Raw genomic sequence first — 19704 nt, 5'->3', positions numbered from 1 at the left:
GTGGGCTAGAACCAAACAGCATTCTGAAATGACTTTCTTTTTTCTGAAACAGTGAAGTGAAATAGAATCACGACCTAGTTTGAAGAGGTCTTGGATTTCAGTGTGGATACACCAAATTATATTAACTCTCTGGGTCACAGTTTTCTCATTTTTTCAATATGAGGTCTAGATTGGGTGACCTTCAAAGAACCTCCCAAAGCTAACGTCCTAGAAAAAGGAGTAGAGGTTTGACATTAGTTTTGTCGGGGAAATTGCCCATTTAGACAGAGTCCTCTGCGACCCACCCTTCTGCCAGCCGAGGGAGAGGTCCAATCGGGATCCCTTTGGTAGCAAAAATGCTTTTATGCATCCTTACCCTTTCTTATTCCTGGTTCTCATAAACTCAGAAGAGCAGCTTCCCTGGTTTGGGGAAAAGGCAGAAAAAGCCTCATATTTGCAAGTAGTTTTTTCTTGATTAGCAGAATAAAATGTATAACAAGTTTTGATATTATCTACCTGGAGATAGCAAAAAAAGAAAAAATAAGTTTTGAGCTTATGTTTTGACAGCTCTCCTAGTATTTTTTTTACCTCTGTACTTAGTAGAAATCCTGAAAACAAAGAGTTAACAATGAAAATATGTGCCCTTTACTCCTCATTTATAATCTCGTGCTTTGAGTTACGTTTGCAGTGTGGGACTTCCAGACCTGGCAAAAAATCACCATTTTTACAGCTGATTGCTAAGGGATGACAGAAGAGAATGTTTTTTTCTTCCTTCAAAGCCTCTGATGTATCTTTTTAAGATTATCAACCAATAAAGCAACAGGGGTTTACTGACTATCTACTTTGTGCTAGACTCTGTGGGCACATGAAGAAGCTCAAAGCTTCAAAGAGATTTTAGTCTGGTTGCAGGGAAAGGACAGAAAATTGAGCAATGCATATTTTAAGAACAATTTGAGAGAGTAGGAGAGAGGTGACTCAAGGCAATCTGAGATTTGATGTCATGTCAGTCGCACAGAATTCCAGGGGATGGCGGATGGCCTTTAGCAAATACCGCTGGATGGTCAGAGATTATCACAGACCGGGCACATTTGGGAATGCTTTGAGGAGCAGGTGTGTTTGACCTGGATCTACAAGGCTGAGGGAGGTAGACAGAGAAGATATATTTGGCACATAATTGGCGCTGTGATAGTTAGCAAGGTCTGGGACAATAACACATGTCGGGAGCAGATGACAGGGTGAGAGTCTAACCGCAGCCATTTAATTTTGACTCCTTCCCTGGCTGGCCATGTCCAGCTATTGCAATAACAAGGATGCGAAGAGGATCCTGTCACGGGTAAGTTCTTCGTGGTGGGGGTGGGGCCACAGGTGCCTGCACCTTGAGTGGATCTTTGAGTTCACGGTCTGGTCTCAGCTGTAAATTGGCTGTGATCAGTTCGGCCAAGCATGATCAGAATCCGAGGGGTCATAACCAGAAGGCTTCCTGTGTTAATTAATTTCTAAGAAGCTTCAGCTGATGTTGATGTTGCGGATCCACAAACCGCAGTTTGAGTGGCAAGCTTCTAGAGCAGTGATTCTCCAAGTGCGGACAGAGAGCAAGCATCACTTGGGAACATGTTAGAAACATAAATTTCGGGTACCCACACACATCTACTGAATCAGAAACTCTGGAGGGTGGGGCCAGCAACCTGAGTTTAACAAGCCCTCCAGGCGGTGCTGGTGCACAGTGCGGGTGGAGAACCACTGCTCCAGAGGAGACTTCTGTCAGTTGGTTGCATCCTCTCAATTTTGGACTCAGCACCTCCCTAGTTATTTCTGTATGAGGCGCCACTACTTTCCCTGTCCTTGCTTGTACCTGGGCCTGCTGCCTTCTCTCCCCTGGGCAGCTCCTGTGGGAGTAGGCTAGTCACATTTTGCCTCTGTTTCAAGTGCCTGCTAGACTGTGGTTGCTTGTTCAAGGACTCTGGTGGTTGCCCCTGTATAGACGTATTCTTGTCCTTTGTGCTTCCCATCAGCATGTGAAATCCAACCTCACTTCAAAGAGACATAAGTGAGTAACAGTAGCAATTTAATAGGCACTGACATTAAGATAAAGGTAAAATTTGTGTATGTTTCTTAGAGGCTTACGGGAATGCAAGCATTAGGCAATACTGTGCTTATAATTGATTTTCAGTGATATTTATGCCAAAAAGCTGGGCTTTGTCTGTTATTTTTGATCTGCTGATCTCTGTGAGACTCTGGCCATTAGTCCCCTTTCTCCCGAGAAAAAGGCACATAAACACATATACACATTTTTGCATGCTTCATGGGGTTGGTTCCAAGTAACAAGTAGCTGACGGGGGCTAACATAAAAATGGAAATTTATTTCCTGGATGTCAGGGCGTCTCTTACAAGATCAGTTGGTTATGATAGTGCATCTGTGCCTCACCGTGGGTGAGAAGTAGAAGGCTTTTGGAACCCATTAGTGAGTGGTATGCCAGTAAATGCTTAATACCCATCTTGCTGGGCGGGGGGGCAGCCCTGATCTGTGGCCTTTTTCAGTTTCTGTAACATAAATATTCCCACCGTGATGAATTTCAAGCTACCAATGGTTTAACAACTGGTTCAAAATTCCTGTAGTTTAACCATCTACTCTCGAAGCTGGCACCAGCCGGCTCCAGCAGATCACTGCCTTCTTTCAGCGTTTTGTGCCTCTTCTCCCGTTTGCGCAGCTGCTTTATTCTTCTCTTTTTCTGACTTGTGCTGTTCCCATTTATGTTTAACATTGGCCCTAAAACCTAATCAATCTCAATACTTCAGAATGTCTTATAATTCTGGACACCTTCCATCTGACCCTCAGTATGTTAAAAAGCACAAAAGTCCTTAAAAAGAGGCCAGCATGAAAATTTGGAAAGATCTGTAGTTTGTCTTTAGATTGTTGGTGAATGTGACTCTCAGGTGATTTGAAAGGAGGCCCAGTCACTGTCTGCGGGAGGGGAGAACCTGTGTCATGAGTTATTCCCTGAATGCTATTGTAAGACAAGCTTTGCAAATGTTATTTCATTTCACTCTCACACAACCCAGTGAAGTAGGTCTCTCTACTTCCATTCAGCAGGTGAGGAAACTGGAGCGTAGGGAAGGTAAAGGGCAGGGCCTGCTGACTGCTCCTCTCTGAATGAGAGCACACTTTACGCCTCTACTCTCAGTGAGCTTAGACACCAGGAGATGGAGATTGGTCGGAAGGTTTCATGCGCTCTTCCCCCAAATCGAGGCTGCACTTTACATTCACAGCCACTTATCGCTTGTCTTGCTCCATTTGGGCCACGACAACGAAAACACCGTGGTCTGGGCGCTCGAACAACAAGCACTTATTTCTCACTGTCCTGGAGACAAGGAAATCCAAGCTCAAGGCGCTGGCAGACCCACTGTCTAGGGAGGGCCTGCTTGCTGGTCTGCAGGTGGCCGTTGTCTTTTTGTAGCGTCACATGGCGGAGAACAGAGAGAGAAGACAAGCTCACATGTCCTTCTTAGGAGGGCACTAATCCCAGCCTGAGGGCCTCACCCCAACTCTAAATATCATCACATTGGGGATTAGGCTTCAACATATGAATTTTGGGGGACAAAACCATTCAGTCCATAGCATCACCTTCCTCCTTCTAGCCTCTGGCTGGGAATCCTCTGATGCCTGAAAGATCAGGAACCCAGAGGGGCCTTGCTGACTCGTTGACTGTGGGGAGGAGGGAAGATTATCTGCAGCTGAGTCCAATAAGAACACCAGGCTCATCCCTCTAAGCGCATGGGTATTGACTATTTTTATCACTTTTCCCCAAACAATGATTACATATCCGTGGTAAATCTAGTTTTAACTTAGTTTTACCTTACTGGGGTACAGAGGAACAGAGGTCCCCCTGATCTGTGGAGGCACAGATACCGGAAAGGTAAGCAGAGTTCCTAAACAAAGGGCTTTAAGCAAGGGAGGTGCAGATGTGACTCGTCTTCCTCAGCGAGATGTGTTAGCCTTCCAGGATTGGGCAGAGTGTGCTTGAGGTGCCTGTGAGAAGGTCATGGCTCCAAATAAAGATTTTCCCATGAAACTAGGAACTGAATCCAGGAGTGTCTAACTCCCAGACCCAAAACAATGTGCACAAAGTGCACACTTTGGAAGGATTTGAATTGCACTGAAGGTAGATGTCAGAGCGAGACTCTAACCTTGACCTATTTAATTTCTTCCCTTTCCTTGTCCTGGTCCTGCTCATGCTGAGGTGTAGCAGCCAAAGTGAAATTAGGCAGGGGGACAAGAAAGTGCTGTTCTCATCTGGAATCACGTGGATCTGTCTCATCTTGGAAGTGAGACATTGGGAATGGCGTGAAAATAACCCTTGGGCTGTCGTGTGACTTGTGGCCCTGGATCACCATAGGCCTGGTCTCTCTGGCATCTCTTCTGTCCCCAGTGACATGGGATTGATCTGCATCTCTCAGTCACAGGTGGCAAGTGTGTAGCGCCAGTGGTATTCATGGCCCTCGTGCTGTGGAGCAGGTGGTCCTGTCCTCAAACCGTGGCTGGGAGACCAGGTGGGAATGGTTAGATGGGAGGAAGGAATGTCTCTGACCCGCGGTCCAGGCACGAGTGATGGGAAGGGGAAGTCAGAACTGTGTCTGGATGAGGCCGCAGGTCCTGCTGCGGACTCCGTGCACGTCGGCCACTGCATTCAATGTGGGAGGGCAAGTGCGAGTACTGGGGCCTCGCTGTGGAATGCAAACAGGCAGAACATCAGGAGAGTGTGTTAGAGACTGAAAAAGAAATCATAAGCTCCAAAAATGGGGCTATTGCACCTGGCTAGGTGTTCACGTGCTCCTAGCACATGTTTACATGGACAAGTTGAGGCCCTACAAAGGCCCTGGGAACAGGGTTCTGCCTGGAATATGTGTGAGGCATTGTGACCAGGGGGCCACCAGCGGTCTGTGGAAAGGAGCAGGGAGGCCCTGCAGAGTGCACAGCTCTGGGCTGCGAGAGCCACTCCCAGCGCACTTGTTTGCTCCAGATCCTCAAGATGAGTGCTTGCTTCTGCCACTCCTCTTTGGAGAGGGTGACATTGACCAATGGAAAAGTCTACTTAATTCAATCTTCTAATGGGTTTATTCTTTCATTGCTCTCATAAGGTCTTAGGGTTCAGCTTTGTAAATCACTGCCTTGTACCCAAGTCTTCCTAAATAAGCTTAAAATGAGAAACATCAAATGAATTGATATATGATTATCTGACTATGAAAATAAGCCTGTTACAAAAATCAGTCCATAGCATATTATTGTATTATCTTTTCTTCTCTCTGGCGGCCCAGTGAAATCCCTTTAGGAAGCATCAAATTGGGTAGATTTTAATAGTTATACCACCATCTTAGTAGCTCCATTGCCCCTGTTCTGAGACTCTTGTGTTCCTGCCACTGGAATTATAATTTGAACGAACAGATGAATAAGTGGAAATTTACTGAGTACACATCATGCTCCATCCTCTTTCTTAGCAACTTGAGAGGGAGGTAATATTGTTTTCACTTTACAGATGAGAAAATCACAGTTTGGAAAGGTCACATTACTTATGATCATACAGCCAGTGAGTGCCGGAACCAGATCTAGACGCTAGCTCCATTTATCTCTGAATCATGTGTTTCTCTGCCACAGTGTTCTACCTCCTGAAATTTACTGACCACTTTTCTGGTCCCAGCACTAGTGCTGTGTATTTTCATGGTCATTACCTCATAAACCCATCCTTATAGCAGACCTAATGATGTGGGTACTCATTTTATAGATAGCATAAAACTGAAGCCAAATATATTACGTAACCTGCCCAAGGTCAGACAGAGGGCAAGATCTGTGCTCTCTTTAAAGAGTCTATTGATTGGAAGGGCCAGGGAGAGATGGAATGTCTCACTTCAGAAAGAATATGTATTCTTTTTATAACTGAAGCTGAAAGCCACACCAATGGACGTAGGCTGGTTAGGTAGGAGGAGAAATACGTAGAGAAAGGATTGATCGTGTCCTAACCAGCTGCCCATTCCTAATGAGATCTCTGAGCAAATTATGTGGACAGAGAGGACAATGGCTGGCAATTGAACACTTTTATTACTAAGCAAAATATCTGGTGTCGATTAATAGAGATCAAGGCTGGACGGGGCAGAGACTTCCTTTTGCCCAGGCTAGAGTCAGGAAGGAGCACAAGTCACAGAGAGGTGGTCTTGCTAAGGCTAGAGCTGAGCTTGCCAGCGCCGTGGGAGACACAGTCAGAAAAGATAGAGAGAGGTGGCTGAACTTCCTCTCAAGAGGGAGAAGCCACTGGGTTCCTGACTGTCTGTGTGGAAGGGGAATGTCCAGAGACAGAAAACAGCCCGGTGATTTTTAACTGTCCATGTGGGAGCAGTATCATGAGTTATAGCGCTGTTACTTGGTCTGCATGTTAGTCTGCGTATTTAACATGTTTACACCTGCTGGGGTGTTTCATAACTCAGCCTTGTCCCAGTCTTCGATTGCTGTGGTAGTAAACATGTAGCATGAAATGACAGAGGTATGCTTCTGGTTCCTTTACTTCAGGCTTGGTTTAGAAAGAGGGGAAACAGCAAAAGAAGCCTTAGATGTCATCGTCTCCTTGTTGGAAGAACATGGACAAGGTGGGAATTACTATGAAGATGCAAGCTCCTGCCACAGCTTCCAAAGTGCATATCTGATTGTGGATCGCGATGAAGCCTGGGTGCTCGAGACCATAGGGAAGTACTGGGCTGCCGAGAAAGTCACAGGTGAGTGGATGTGGACGGTGAAGAGTTTTCAGGACAGAAAGGCTAAGATGGGCCTAGACATGCAGCGTCAGACCGAGAGGAACTGTGCTGCTGCTCCAGACCTGCTCTGTGCGGGATCTTCGTGCCTCTCATTTCTGGGCATCTGCATCCAGGGAGGAGCCTGGGATCTCCTGAACCTGGAGTGAAGGGATAACAACACTTGGGAAGCACATTCCTAACATTTCAGATTTTCTCTTTGCTTTCTGGGCAGTGCCCCATTTTGACTACCAGCAGTTCCACGACTAAACCCGCTACTCTGTTAACGGGCCAAAGGACTGGTGATTCTTCTTTCATAACAGGGCAACAAATCCCTTCACTGAGGGGCTCCCTCTTGTCGTCACCCACAACCCTGTAGGTCTTTGTGCTTGGAGTGGTCTCCTAGAATAGGAGCTTGGATCTGTGTGAGGACCATCGAATGCCAGTCTGGGCCCACGAGGCCATTTCTCTGTGAGACAATGTTCCTGGAAGAGCAGAGGATTAAGTGATCCACCCAGCGGGATTTAGTGCCCATAAAACTGCTGCTCTGTGGCCCTGCAGCATCATGCTTCTAAGACAGCGCTGGAAGGAAATGCTAGGGGTGGGAGTCTTACATCATCAGAATGGGAATCCCAGAGTGGGTTAAAGGGCTTCCAAGAGGACTATGTAGTTCTAAGAGAGAATCAGCCAGTGGAGCTCCTATTGCATTCCTTGGGACTGGATGATAAACACATGATGTGTGTGCCTCACTCTCCCCTCCTGTGCCCATGGCAGACATGGCTAGTAGATCACAGCACTCTTCTCTTGTTGAACCTATACTTGGCCTATGTATTTTTCTTAACCGAATTTCCCAGGGAGTCTCTTGCAATTGATCAGAAATGATGTTAGGGATGAAACCTGTTTGCCATCCCTGCCTTAGGGGTAAATGGAATGAAATTTGACCCAAGTTAGAAGCAGAAGATCTGCAGTAGTTGGGAATCAAGCCTGTACAAAGTTAGTCCAGTGATCAGGGCCTCTCTGGATGGGGAATATTGTACCATGTACAAAATTGCCCCGCTGAGGCAATGAAATCTAGACTGTGGCTTCCCGGCCAAGCTCTGGGAAGGCCGTGTCTGCCTGGGCTTGAGGGTGGCTACTTCTCCTGGTCACAGGGTGCGGAATGGGCTAGCAGTGCCCATCAGCAATCAGTTACTTCACCTTGTGTGCCCGGCATATGCCACCAGGGCTTGCCCAACTCTTACAGTGGTTGTAGTGTGGCCCACCAGGTCTCCAACTCTCCTGCGATGCAGGAACTTAAACTCCTTTATAAAAAACCCTCCTAAGATGAAGTCTTACTGTCGAATGGTTCCATCAAAAGGGCTAGTGCTGCATGCTTAAAAGCAGTCCTATGACTTTTAAGTAGAAATTTTTTGATCTGTAACTGCATTTCAAAAGCTGAGCTTCCCTTCAAAACATGGCTTAAAAAACGCATCTCCACAAAATGAATGTTATCTTTCACTAAATATTTAAATGTTAAAAATCCCCAGCCATTTCTTGGACCCATCGATTTCATGTCCTCTGATCCCAGCAGCAATGTGGTTGACTACAGGAGGATTTAATGCACTGTGTCCCCAAATGCTAACATTCTTGAAAGCAGATGTCTACTATAAATCAGCCCTCTTGGAAAATAACATTTCTGGAGTTGTTCACAAGAGTATTTTTTTCCCCAAAGACTCTATTTCCAAATGAAATGGTATTTTTTTTAATAGCTTAGAGTGTGAATGATGTCAAAATCATGTGTTTAGGCCCAAACAGTTTTTAATTTTTTAATTGTTTATAATTTTACTTTTATGGTGTAAAGTAATGATGAATGGCAAAGGACCAGTGCCCATCAGCCAGGAATGCTTATTTTGGAAGTATAAATCAGGGAAGCAAAACATAGGGAAAGAACTCAGTCCAGCACTGATCCTGCCTCTAGGAGCTGGTTTTCAGGCAGTGATGGCTTTATTGTTGCATATAGCTAGGCTCGCTCTCTCTTTCACTTCATTTTCCAAGAATTTGGAAGATCATCATGCCCTTGGAAGCAGCACATGTGAATGGCCCTTTTGAGCTAGTCTTAGTGTTTGCATTCTGGACGGCATCTTGAAGCTTGAAGGCCAAGTTGTCCTGTGTGTATTTGCAGCTCAGGCTTTGGAGAAGACATAGCTAGCAAGCCTGCCAGCTGATAGAATTTCAGACCCAAACCCTCATTCCACAAGGGTGGAGTGTACTAAGACTGCAGGCATTTCTGATTCTAGATTTATTTAGTTACAATTCTATTTTTATGAGAAAAAAATTCCCATAGATTTTTCACACACGCACACAAGCACCTGGACATATGTATATGCATGAATACATTCCATTATTTTAAAACGGTTCATTATCATTGTCACTATGTTTTTCTAAATGTTGAGACCTGAAAAAAAATTGAATGAAGAAGTATTCGATTTGTATTTTTAAAAACCACATATATTTGGGCAGGGGGTGGTGGTATATAGTGTTTTCCAGGTGGAGGAATCTCAGTAGATGCTGTAGAGCAGCCGTCCCCAGCCTTCTTGGCACCAGGAACCAGTTTCATGGAAGACAGTTTTTCCACGGACTGGAGGGTGGGGGTAGGATTGTTTCCGGATGATTCAAGCGCATTACCTTTATTGTGCAGTCAAACCTCTCTGCTAATGATAATCTGTATTTGCAGCCTCTCCCCAGCACTAGCATCACCGCCTCAGCTCCACCTCAGATCATCAGGCATTGGATTCTCAGAAGGAGCCGCAACCTAGATCCTTTGAATGTGCAGTTTACAGTAGGGTTTGCGCTCCTATGAGACTGTAACGCTGCCACTGATCTGACAGGAGGTGCAGCTTATGTGGTGATGCGAGTGATGGGGAGGCTGTAAATACAGGTGAAGCTTCGCTTACTCCCCCTCAACCCCTGCTGCTCACCTTCTGCCACGTGGCCTGGTCCCTACCAGGCCACGGACCAGCACCAGTCTGCAGCCTGGGGTTTGGGACCACAGCTTTAGAGCATTGCTGTGGAGGAATAGCATCTCTCCAGAGGAATCTCTTACGGATTTCTAAGTCTTGTTAGTGCAATATCTCTTTCAAAGAACCTTTGACTTTTTTTTGTAAGTAATGGATACTTGGGGTTTATTAGCCAGAATGAAAAGCCTTATATATTTCCTTTTGGTTGCAAATTTAAGATCAGTAAAGTGATCGTTGCTCATTTAAAATGTGATAATGCCATGGTCGGGACTGGTCAAACCTTTTAGGACCTCTCCTAGAGGGAAAACCAAGGATTGTCTGTTTCTCTCTTCAAAAATTAAATTAATTCCTCCCTGTAGTTAAAGTCAGAGTTTTAGGGGAAGGGTAAATTTCCATTTCTGTATTAAGTCTTTGTAAGTCTATTTCCAACTAACAGGGCTTTGCACTCTCTGCAGAGGGAGTGAAGTGCATTTGCAATCAGCTTTCACTCACCACTAAGATGGATGCAGAGCATCCTGAACTCAGGAATTATGCTCAGAGTCAAGGCTGGTGGACGGGAGAGGACGAATTCAATTTTTCTGAAGTTTTTTCTCCAGCTGATGATCATCTGGACTGCTGTGCAGGCAAAGACAGCTTAGAAAAACAAGAAGGTGAGTTAATCAATCCCTATGAGTCTCCTTCTCAAACCCTTTGTCTTGCAAATATTTCAGAGAACTGGTCTGCACTTAGGAGGGTGAACAAAGGAGGAGGCGGAGTGAATAGACCTTGTATGTAGAGACCAGCTTGTGCTAAAAGTCCTGGATGTGCAGGCCAGAAGACAACTCATTTTTACATGGTGCTTCCCATCCATGGAGCCCTCCTGCTCTCACCGATGTTATTCTCCTGTAAACATAGGATGTCATTGGCTTGTCTTTTGTGATACTTATTACTGCCTTCCTTAAACCTCAGTATTTATATTTTTGGTTTATCTTCTCCGTATATTTTCCTCTTACCTGCCCCACTAGCCTGCTGGGCCTTGGAAGGCAGAAGTGTTGTCTTCTACTCATCTTAGGATCCCCTTGTGATGCCTGTATAGTGGTTTGTTCATGAACATTTGTTGAGTTGAATTGTTGAATTGAATTCTCTTCATGAGCCCCCTACTTGTCACCCAGTTACTGACCTAATCAGAATCCATATTTAGGTAAAGGTGGTGACTGGATAGCTTGTTACTTTTGTGCCTATGTGGAAACCCTTCCAAAAACCCCACAATGTTCATGTTTTATATTTGCTAGTGATATATATATTTTGTAAATCAAACTGTTGATCCTTTAGACTAGGGGTCAGCAAACTATGAAATGTTGGCAGCTGCCGTTTTGTAAATCAATTTTATTGGAATACAGCCACTCTGATTTTTAAATGTGTTGCCTAGGGCTGCTTTTGTACTATAATGGCAGAGTTGAGCAGTTGCAACGGGGAAGTTTTGATGGAGACTGTGTGGCCCATGATTTATTCTCTGGTTCTTTAAGAAAAAGTTTCCTAACTCTTAATCTAGAACACTTTAGGACTTTTGCTGCAGTACTTAAGTAATCTATTTTAAGTAGAAAGGTAATAAAGTGCTTATTTTTAAAATGTGAACTTAAAAAAAAACTCTGAAAGTTTTTAATTTAAAAAAACTAGCATGATGAAAGTTATTTAATATTCATGCCAAAACATCAGCCCTAAATCTGTTGCAACCTTTGGATCTAGCTACTAATTTCCAGGAAATACAGAGGATGGAGGAACATATTAAGTAACACTATAGGGATGCCATCTGCAAAGCCCAGATTGTGGGAATCTCTACAGGAAAAATGACTAAATTTCTCTTACAAACAGGATGCAAGGGCAAAAACAAGAGGCAGAGATTAAAAGAGTTTTAAGAGACGTTACCAACCTACTGGATTCTGATTTAAATCAATAAGCTCATTTATGAGACAATGAGGAAATTTGAACACTGGATAGTTGAAGCAATCAAGGATTTATTGTTAATATTTTTAGGTATGACAGGTTCTAAGTAGAGCTTTACAAAGAGGATATGAGTTGTGCTAGCAGACCTTCTCCCTGTGTAATACTGTGATTTCATCTTTGTGAACACAGACTGAAATACTGTTTTAACGAATTATAATCAGAGTGGAAAATGTAGAAATGAGATCCGCTATAATCAAGGATTTGTTTATCCATTTACCTGTGGTCAGAACCAATAGTCCTAATGGTTCTGAACATTCTAAATGCCTCTCTGCATGTATTTTTCCCACTGCAGAGGGGCCATTCTCCAAATATACTATTGACCCTGATAGGGGAGGGCGCTTGGTGGACTGCGCATGAACTATACATACTTTCTCATGGCTTTCTATTGAGTTAATGCATTGGTTGAGGTATAGCTCAAACAAAGAGACCCCAAATTAATGTGGCTTAAAGAAAATGGAGGATTATTTCTCTCCCACGTTATAGTCCAGTATTTATGCACAGTCCAGGCCTGGTTACTCTGCCTCAACACAGGACTTCTATTTCTGATCTGCTTGTTGGCATCTTCCAGCCAGCAGGAAGGGAGAAAAGGAAAGTAAAGGGCAAGCATTCCTTTTTAAAAGTTGTACACATCGTTTCTGCTCACCTCCCATTGGTCAACGTTTATCACATGGCCACACCTCGTCACAAAGGAAGCTGGGAGATACATTCTATAGTGGGGTGGTTACATTCCCAACTATAATTTCAGGGGTTTTGTTCCTAAAAAGAGCAAGGAGTGAATGGATTTTGGTTAGTAGCCTGTCACAATAATATTTCCTTTTTCCATCTCTCTTCCTTCCGTTTTTTTACAGAAAGCATCACTGTGCAGACTATGATTAACATCTTACGGGACAAAGCCAGTGGAGTCTGTATAGACTCTGAATCTTTCCTCACCACGGCCAGTATAGTGTCTGTCCTGCCTCAGAATAGAAGCTCGCCATGCATTCACTACTTCACTGGGACCCCAGATCCTTCCAGGTTTGTCTGAGACACAGTCATGCCGGCAGGAAGCCTGTGCTTCCCTTGAAAGCTCATTCAGCAAGGCGTGTGTTAGGTTCTGGACCATGTCCTCTGCTTGGAGAGCAAAGTCACATTTTTCCATCGGCCTCAATGTGGGCAGTGTAGCACAACAGCTTTGATTAAGTGAAGTCCTTGGCTTTAGTCACATAGTATATTACAATCATGGGATCAAATTGTTGCTTTAAATTCATCAACTATTTACTGAGTAAATGTCATGGGCCAAACATTTTGCTGTAGATGAGGGATACAAAGATGAGCAAAATGCAGCCAGCCAGACAAATACAGGAATGCCCAAGGTTTATCAAACAACTGGTTCCTAGGAGTTAAAGGATGAAATGGTCCAGAGGCAATACAGATGGAAGCAACTTCGATGTACTGGACATTGTGTTTTAGGGATTTGCTTTCTGCTGTGAACTGCAGCCCAGAGGCAGTGTTGCACAGTGATGAACACAGCCTCTGGAATGAACTGCCAGGATTTTGAATCCTGCCTCTGTCACTAAGGAGCAGGATAAGTTATTAATACTTAACCTCTCTAAGCTTCAGTTTCAGTATCTGTGCGGTGGGGATAATGCTACTCCCTACCTTTATATGGTTTGGGGAGGATTAAGTGAGATAATCCAAGTAGGTTTAACTATTATTTATGAAGACTGTCTCTGATCTAGCAGGCAGACAGCTGCCCCTCTCCTCAGTAACGTTCAGTCATGCACACCACAAATCACATCATCAGTAGCTTAGATCCAACCTTCCGGTGGTTTCTAAATCTAGTCACTGTTAGAATTGCTTTGGGGGAGTTTTTGAAAAATACAGATGCCTTTACCTAACCCTCTTGTATCAGGATCTTTCAGGTGGACCTAGGAATCTGTCGGGTAAGTCCGATCCTCAGCCTGGAAAGCTCTAGAAGACTACTCATTCCAGTGGGTTCTCTGGTGTTTTTCAGGTGTTGTTTGAATGTCAGCTATGAAACCTTTGAATCTGCCGCCAGGGAATCTGCTGCTGTTAAATTTCATTCTTTTTGCAGCTGGAAATAATCTGTTCTCCTCTCACTGTTTCAGGAATATAAGACAATGATTGTGTCTAGCTAGGGATGGTTCTCAGATGACTTGGGGGGAAAAGCCATGCACCTCTTATGACCCTTTGGCCTCATTTCTTAAACTACTGCCGATATCAATAGATCCTTCTAACAAGACCTGACTGTCGAACTCCGTGTAAGCTATTCTTAGGTTTTCATCCACTCATTCCTTCAACAAACACTTATTAAGCACCTACTGTGTACCAAATATTGTGTTTGTTGGGTACCAGGGATGAGGTATGTACAAGGAAAAAGGTGGCACACGTGCGATGATGGAGGGGAAAACGTCACAGAGGAAAGAGCTCCTGTGCACTGGGCTTTGTAGGAAGAGTGGGAGTTAACTAGGTACAAAAGCAGGGATAACACTCAGGGTAGAGAAAGTCACATGTACAAAGGCAGAGAGGCATGAAACAGCATGACCCAGGGCGACATCTGTGCGTCCTCTCGTAGGTGACACTGGGGATTAGGTTTCCATCTCTCCCTACCCCCAGCCCTCCACTACACAAGCCCAGCCACCCTCCTGTGGTACCTCTGCCGGCCGTTAGCAGTGAGCCTCACCACTCAGAGTGTCCCCAGGAACCTCAGGATGCTCCTGTTTCATTCCAGCTGCTTCCTCTTGATTTTATCTCCCAGTTCTGAAGGTTTGGTTCCACGGCCTCACCTTCCTCTTTTGGTCCACCAGATTTGGGACTCCTTCCTCTCCCAGGTGTCAGGCCCCCTCCTCATGGACTGTGACATAGCTTGCTCCCTTGATGCTGATGGCTCAGCTGCCCCAGGAGGACTCTGCTGGCCTGCAGGGGGACATGTGGGCATTCAGAGTTCTATTTTGGAGGGTCTGGAATGCTCTGCTAAGGTACGTGGACATTGTTCTTCAGGAAACAGGAGCCTTTCAAGGAGTGGGTTGAACTGAACCAACTCCTGTTGTCCCTGATGTCTCAAATACTGGCTCTAACTGTGCTTTGGAGACAGGGCTTTGTGAGGCCAGGACACTGATGGAAAGGGGTTCCATCTCCTAGGCTGCAGTACACAGCCTAATCCAGTTATAGAAACGGGCTGGGAAATAGCCTTCTGATATTTAAAATGGAAAATTTCAAGTAATCCTAAAAGAAAATTATTCATGGTTAAATTAATTGAAAAGACCTTGTAGAAGATGAAGACCCTTCTAAAAACATTCATTTTTATCCTCTATGGTTAAATGAACTGCATTTCCTACTGTGTAGAACTGTCATAGGTTATTTTTTTATTCTATTCAACATTTCAATGTTTCTGTGTAATTAGGCATGTTCAGCATATTGTATTTTGTCAGCAGGAAGCATAATTACCTTCTCTTAGGTTTTTAGGTAGTAAAATTCGGGAGATTTTTGCTAATGCTAAAAATATTAGAGAGATGTTTTCAGAAGATTGTTTCATAGCAGTGGACTTGGAAAAGATTATGATCACAGAGCAGAACTGCAGTGTTTATCCCTCCCAGTTAATGTTAGACCCAAAGGACATGATGTTACTATTGTTCTGTCTGCCTAGGCACTTCTCTGTCCTTTGCTCACTGTATTATAGATCTTTTCCTTGAAATAACTGGCTCTCACGTCTTTTTTTTTTTCCTTTTTTCTTTTCCTTTCTTTTCTTTTCTTTTTCTTTTTGTTTGCTTTTTTTTTTGAGACAGGGTCTCACCCTGTCACCCAGGCTACAGTGCAGTGGCATGATCATAGCTCACTGCAACCTGAAACTCCTGGGCTCAAGTGATTCTCCTGCCTCAGCCTCCTGAGTAGCTGAGACTACAGGTGCACACCACCATGCCCAGTTAATTTTTCTATTTTTTGTAGAGATAGGTCTCACTCTTGCTTAGGCTGGTCTCGAACTCCTGACCTTGAGTGATCCTCCCGCCTCAGCCTCCCAGAGCAGTAGGATTGCAGGTGTGAGCCACCACACCCAGTCTCACATCTTACTTTTCTCTTCCTTCTTTCCTCCCTCCCTCCTACTGTGTACCAGGTATGATGTAAGTTTCGGAGTTGGAAGGAAATGCAAAAGTCAGGGTTTGACTGATGGAGGGAGATGCAAAAGTCCTTCAATTATTTTTATTGAGAAGGCAAATTCCATCATGTTAATACTCCATGGAGTCAGCTGGTACCACAGTCATTCATATAGTGACACTAATTGGCTTTAGTGTACTGATTCTGACCTTTGGAAACCATTTTCTAGAAAGCCAGTGCTTGTTAAAGCTTCATTGATGTGAAAATTGGAGAGGGAAAGACTGGAGAGGTACCTGGGCACCATGAGTTAGGTGGATTCAGGCTCACAGTGTGCCAGAGCCAGGGAGAGCTGGTTGTGTGCATCTCTTCCCAGCTCCGTGTTCGGTGATGCTGGCAGCTTGAAATGGGCCACAGTGGGGTGTTTACACCACAGAAATTGGCAAACACTGTAAATCTGGGCATATTTTTTCAGAGGTATAGTTGTTAGACCAGTACACCACTGAGAGGCCCCCACATCTAGGAAAATACACAAATACTCAAGATACAGGATGGGCAAACCAAAAGAGAGAGAGAAGATAAAGGACATTCTAGGAAAATATGGTATTTGATCTACTTTAACTAGTAAAAAGCAGGTTGCAGGGGAAATTCAAGGGACATGGTCTCTCTCTCTCTCTTTTTCTCTCTCTGTGAGTTTTCTTTGTTTCCTCCTCTTTCTTGTCTCCTCCTCCTCCCGTGTACTAACCTTGAGAGGCTAAATTGGATTGGCCAAGACTGTATCATCTGAATAATTCAAGTGTTAGCAACAGGTGGCACCTTTTTGTTACTGGAGAAAACATTATGAGCCTTGGACACTTATGCATAAGTGGCTCCAACTTATGCAGCCTTTGGGGCCACACAGGACACAGCCTGCACAGATACACACAGAGCCGAGGGCAAAATGGCATTCCCCCCTCCAGTTTCACTCTGACTTCTTCAGCACCCTTCCTCTCTTCTCTCTGCCCTACACTTTTGACTTTTCAAAACCTCCCACAGCATCTGGACCCAGCTGCTGTCCCTACGGTTGTCCCATGCTCCAAAAGTACTGGCTTTCTTTGCCTTTAAAATTGAAACTGCCTTCGCAGATTGGTTCTGTTCTCGTCTGGGTATGACTTTGACAATCTGATTAAAGTGCCTCACGGTGAAGCTGGAATGACGCATAGATGAGCCACGCTGAGGGGCACCTGCATTTTTGAAGAGAAACTGGTTATTACACGTTCTTTTCAGATTGGCTCAAGGTTTAGCAGATTCCTCAGAGCAGTAGCCTTTGAGCTGTTCCTTTCGTACCTAACTCCCCTCAGTAGACTTGCCAGGAACTCCAGGGCACAGGATCAGCTGGTTTAGTCGCTTGGGGAGTTGCTGCATCTTCAGTAAGAACAAAGCCATGTTCGAGGACAGGACTGTTGGCTGGCCACTGGCACTAAAATTCCAAATCCGAAAGCACAAAAAGTATTGTATTTTTCTGCAGTAGCACAATATGTATGAAAAGAAACCACAGAAGGTTATAAAGGTGAGCAGTAGTGGGGAAAACTGACCTTGCATTTAGAAGATCTGAATTTGGTTCTAGATCTGCTACTTATTAGGAATGTGACTTTGGACAAAGCACTTAGCTTCTCTGTGAGCCTCAGTCATCTCATATGTGAAATGAGCCAGAAGTTTTTGCCCTTCTTTGTTCACTGCTGTATCCCTAATACGTAGAACAGTAGCTGGCACTCAGTCAGGACTCGGCACATATGTACGGAATGAATGAATGAGAGTACCATGAGAATTGAATGCAAACACTCTGAAACTTATGCTATGCTATAAAATGTTAGAGTTTTTCATGATAATGTTGCTGTTCTTCCAAAATGAGAAAACAAATGATTGGAAACAGATTTTTTGCACTGGCTGGGTGCATCCATCACAAAGTTTTGGAAAGGAAAAAGGACAGATAAGGCAACAGGGCCTCCAGTGGAGCATGTTTCTTGGCTGTGCCTCAAATTGTCACTCAAGGCTAAAATTCTGCAGATCCTGGAGGCAGACCGTGGAGGCCTGTGCTGTGCTTTGTGTCATGAGACTGTGTGCCTCGGCCCTTAAATTTGTCTCTGTGAGAGCTGAAGGCTGGAGGGATGGGGCTTCCTCTTTTAGTGTTGCTCGTGGTCTCATTGGCTTAATTGTCCCTCATAAAGGTCCCTTTAAAGTAGCTCAGCCAGCTCTACCTCCTCATTTACCAGCTGCTGGGCTGCCCCTTGCCTTTGGTAGCACTTTTCTTTTTTGGGCCTGTCATCTTGTATTCTTGCCAAACTACACCGTGGAGGCTGCTGAGTGACCAGGGCATATTCCTAACCTGGTGACTTTTCTGAAGGTCAGTCTGAGAGTCCGTTATGAGGGCAGAAGCGGAGTCAGCCTTCTGGAGGCTTCTCAGCTGTGTCCCGCATCGGAGCCATCCTCAGACACTCTGGGATGCCCCGGGTGGGTTGGATTCGCTTGGGTGTACCTGTTAATTGGCATACATTCATTCCAGTGGCTAAATTTAAGAAGCTACCATCTGTGGGTCACCTGTGGGAAAATGCCAGAGTAACTCCTTATCTATTTGGAAATTTAAATGTGATTTTGAATAAGGATTGGCAAGAAATCAGAACATTTGGGAACTCCTGAGCTATCTACATTCCCCTTTTCTGGATACATTAGACACAAATGATCAAACCTGAATCATAGATAATTCCTACATCTTGGTTTAAATAAATATTAATGTTATAATTATGATCAGTAATAATTTTTATTAATATTTATTATATAATTATTATTTTAGATAATCTTATTATTTATATAATGTATTCAGTTTCAGAAAATCTCCCTTTAACCACGTTGACAAATTTATGTTTCCTTTTTATTTTTTTAAATCAGTTTAGTTACTGACTTCTTTACAAACTTTGAAAAAAATCCTTGGAGAGCTTTGAGTGCTTTAGAATATTTTGGGAACTTCCTCCTATTTATTATTTATTCTTCTTTTTAAATGAAACCGATAGATGGGAGAGATAAACATATGGTACCTCTTATCTTAGAAAAGCCACCAGACACCCTCACTGATTAGACTCACCCCCACATTCCAGCGAGTGTGGAGTGGGTTTGGAGTTACGTCACAGAGAGTGTCCTCATCTGTTACTGTGCTCGTCCTGTATATTGGATGTCGGAGACCAGGATCTTGGTTACTGTGAGCTTACTAAAGTTGGAGCCACAAGCTCATAAGTCTCATGACATAGAAATAGAAAAAGGAATCGAAATAGAAATAGGAATCGGTTAGTTTCAGAAGCTGGAAGGGACCACAGACATCACGCTAGTGCAGATGAGAGCAGAGGGAAAGACAGCCATGCCGAGTCCAGCCCAGTTCCCTCCCCGACTGTCGGGCTGTCCCCTTCCAACCCCCTCGGCGTGGTTCTCCCCAACAGGGTCCTGTGTCAGAAGACTCCTGAGACACATAGTAGGGAAAACACTGAGGTTTTAGGAATGAAATGGCAGGTTTTGTGATGAAGACGTCACTCCCACGTGGGCTTTTGAGTAGTTGAGAAAGGAGTGTGGTTGGGAGGGTGTAGAAGTAGCATCGCACGTGGCCTAGGGTGGGGTGGAAAATGGGGGAGAACTCTGCAGCCCAGGCTCGGCAGGTTCCGCTGGAAACCACAGTTCCCTCGGCTGCCAGGTGTTGAGCCTGCACCTGTCCTGCTCCTCCCAGGTGGGAGCCACAGCTCTGCCCAGTTCTGCCGAGCCTGGGCTCTTTTGCACATTCAACGGTCATTCATTCAACATTCAGTAGAGGGGAGAAGGAATGATCTGTTTTTAAGCTGTGGGAAGTGGAAGCGTGTGTTCC

At 44.4% G+C, this 19704-nt stretch overlaps 1 protein-coding gene across 2 annotated transcripts in view; it reads left to right on the top strand.

Moving 5' to 3' along the window:
- The window catches only part of SCRN1 (secernin 1), a 71966-nt gene that overhangs the window by 30256 nt on the left and 22006 nt on the right, over positions 1 to 19704 (top strand). For both annotated transcript variants that reach the window (XM_012640681.1, XM_012640682.1), the window contains exons 3-5: positions 6536 to 6738; positions 10205 to 10399; positions 12581 to 12746. In XM_012640681.1, the coding sequence (XP_012496135.1) occupies positions 6536 to 6738; positions 10205 to 10399; positions 12581 to 12746 (564 nt within the window). The remainder of the gene's footprint in view (positions 1 to 6535; positions 6739 to 10204; positions 10400 to 12580; positions 12747 to 19704) is intronic.

Source organism: Propithecus coquereli, unplaced genomic scaffold, assembly GCF_000956105.1.
Source record: "Propithecus coquereli isolate 6110/MARCELLA unplaced genomic scaffold, Pcoq_1.0 Scaffold156, whole genome shotgun sequence".
Lineage (NCBI taxonomy): Eukaryota > Metazoa > Chordata > Mammalia > Primates > Indriidae > Propithecus > Propithecus coquereli.
Note: the sequence above shows the minus strand (reverse complement) of the source record. Positions and strands in the feature narration are given on the sequence as shown.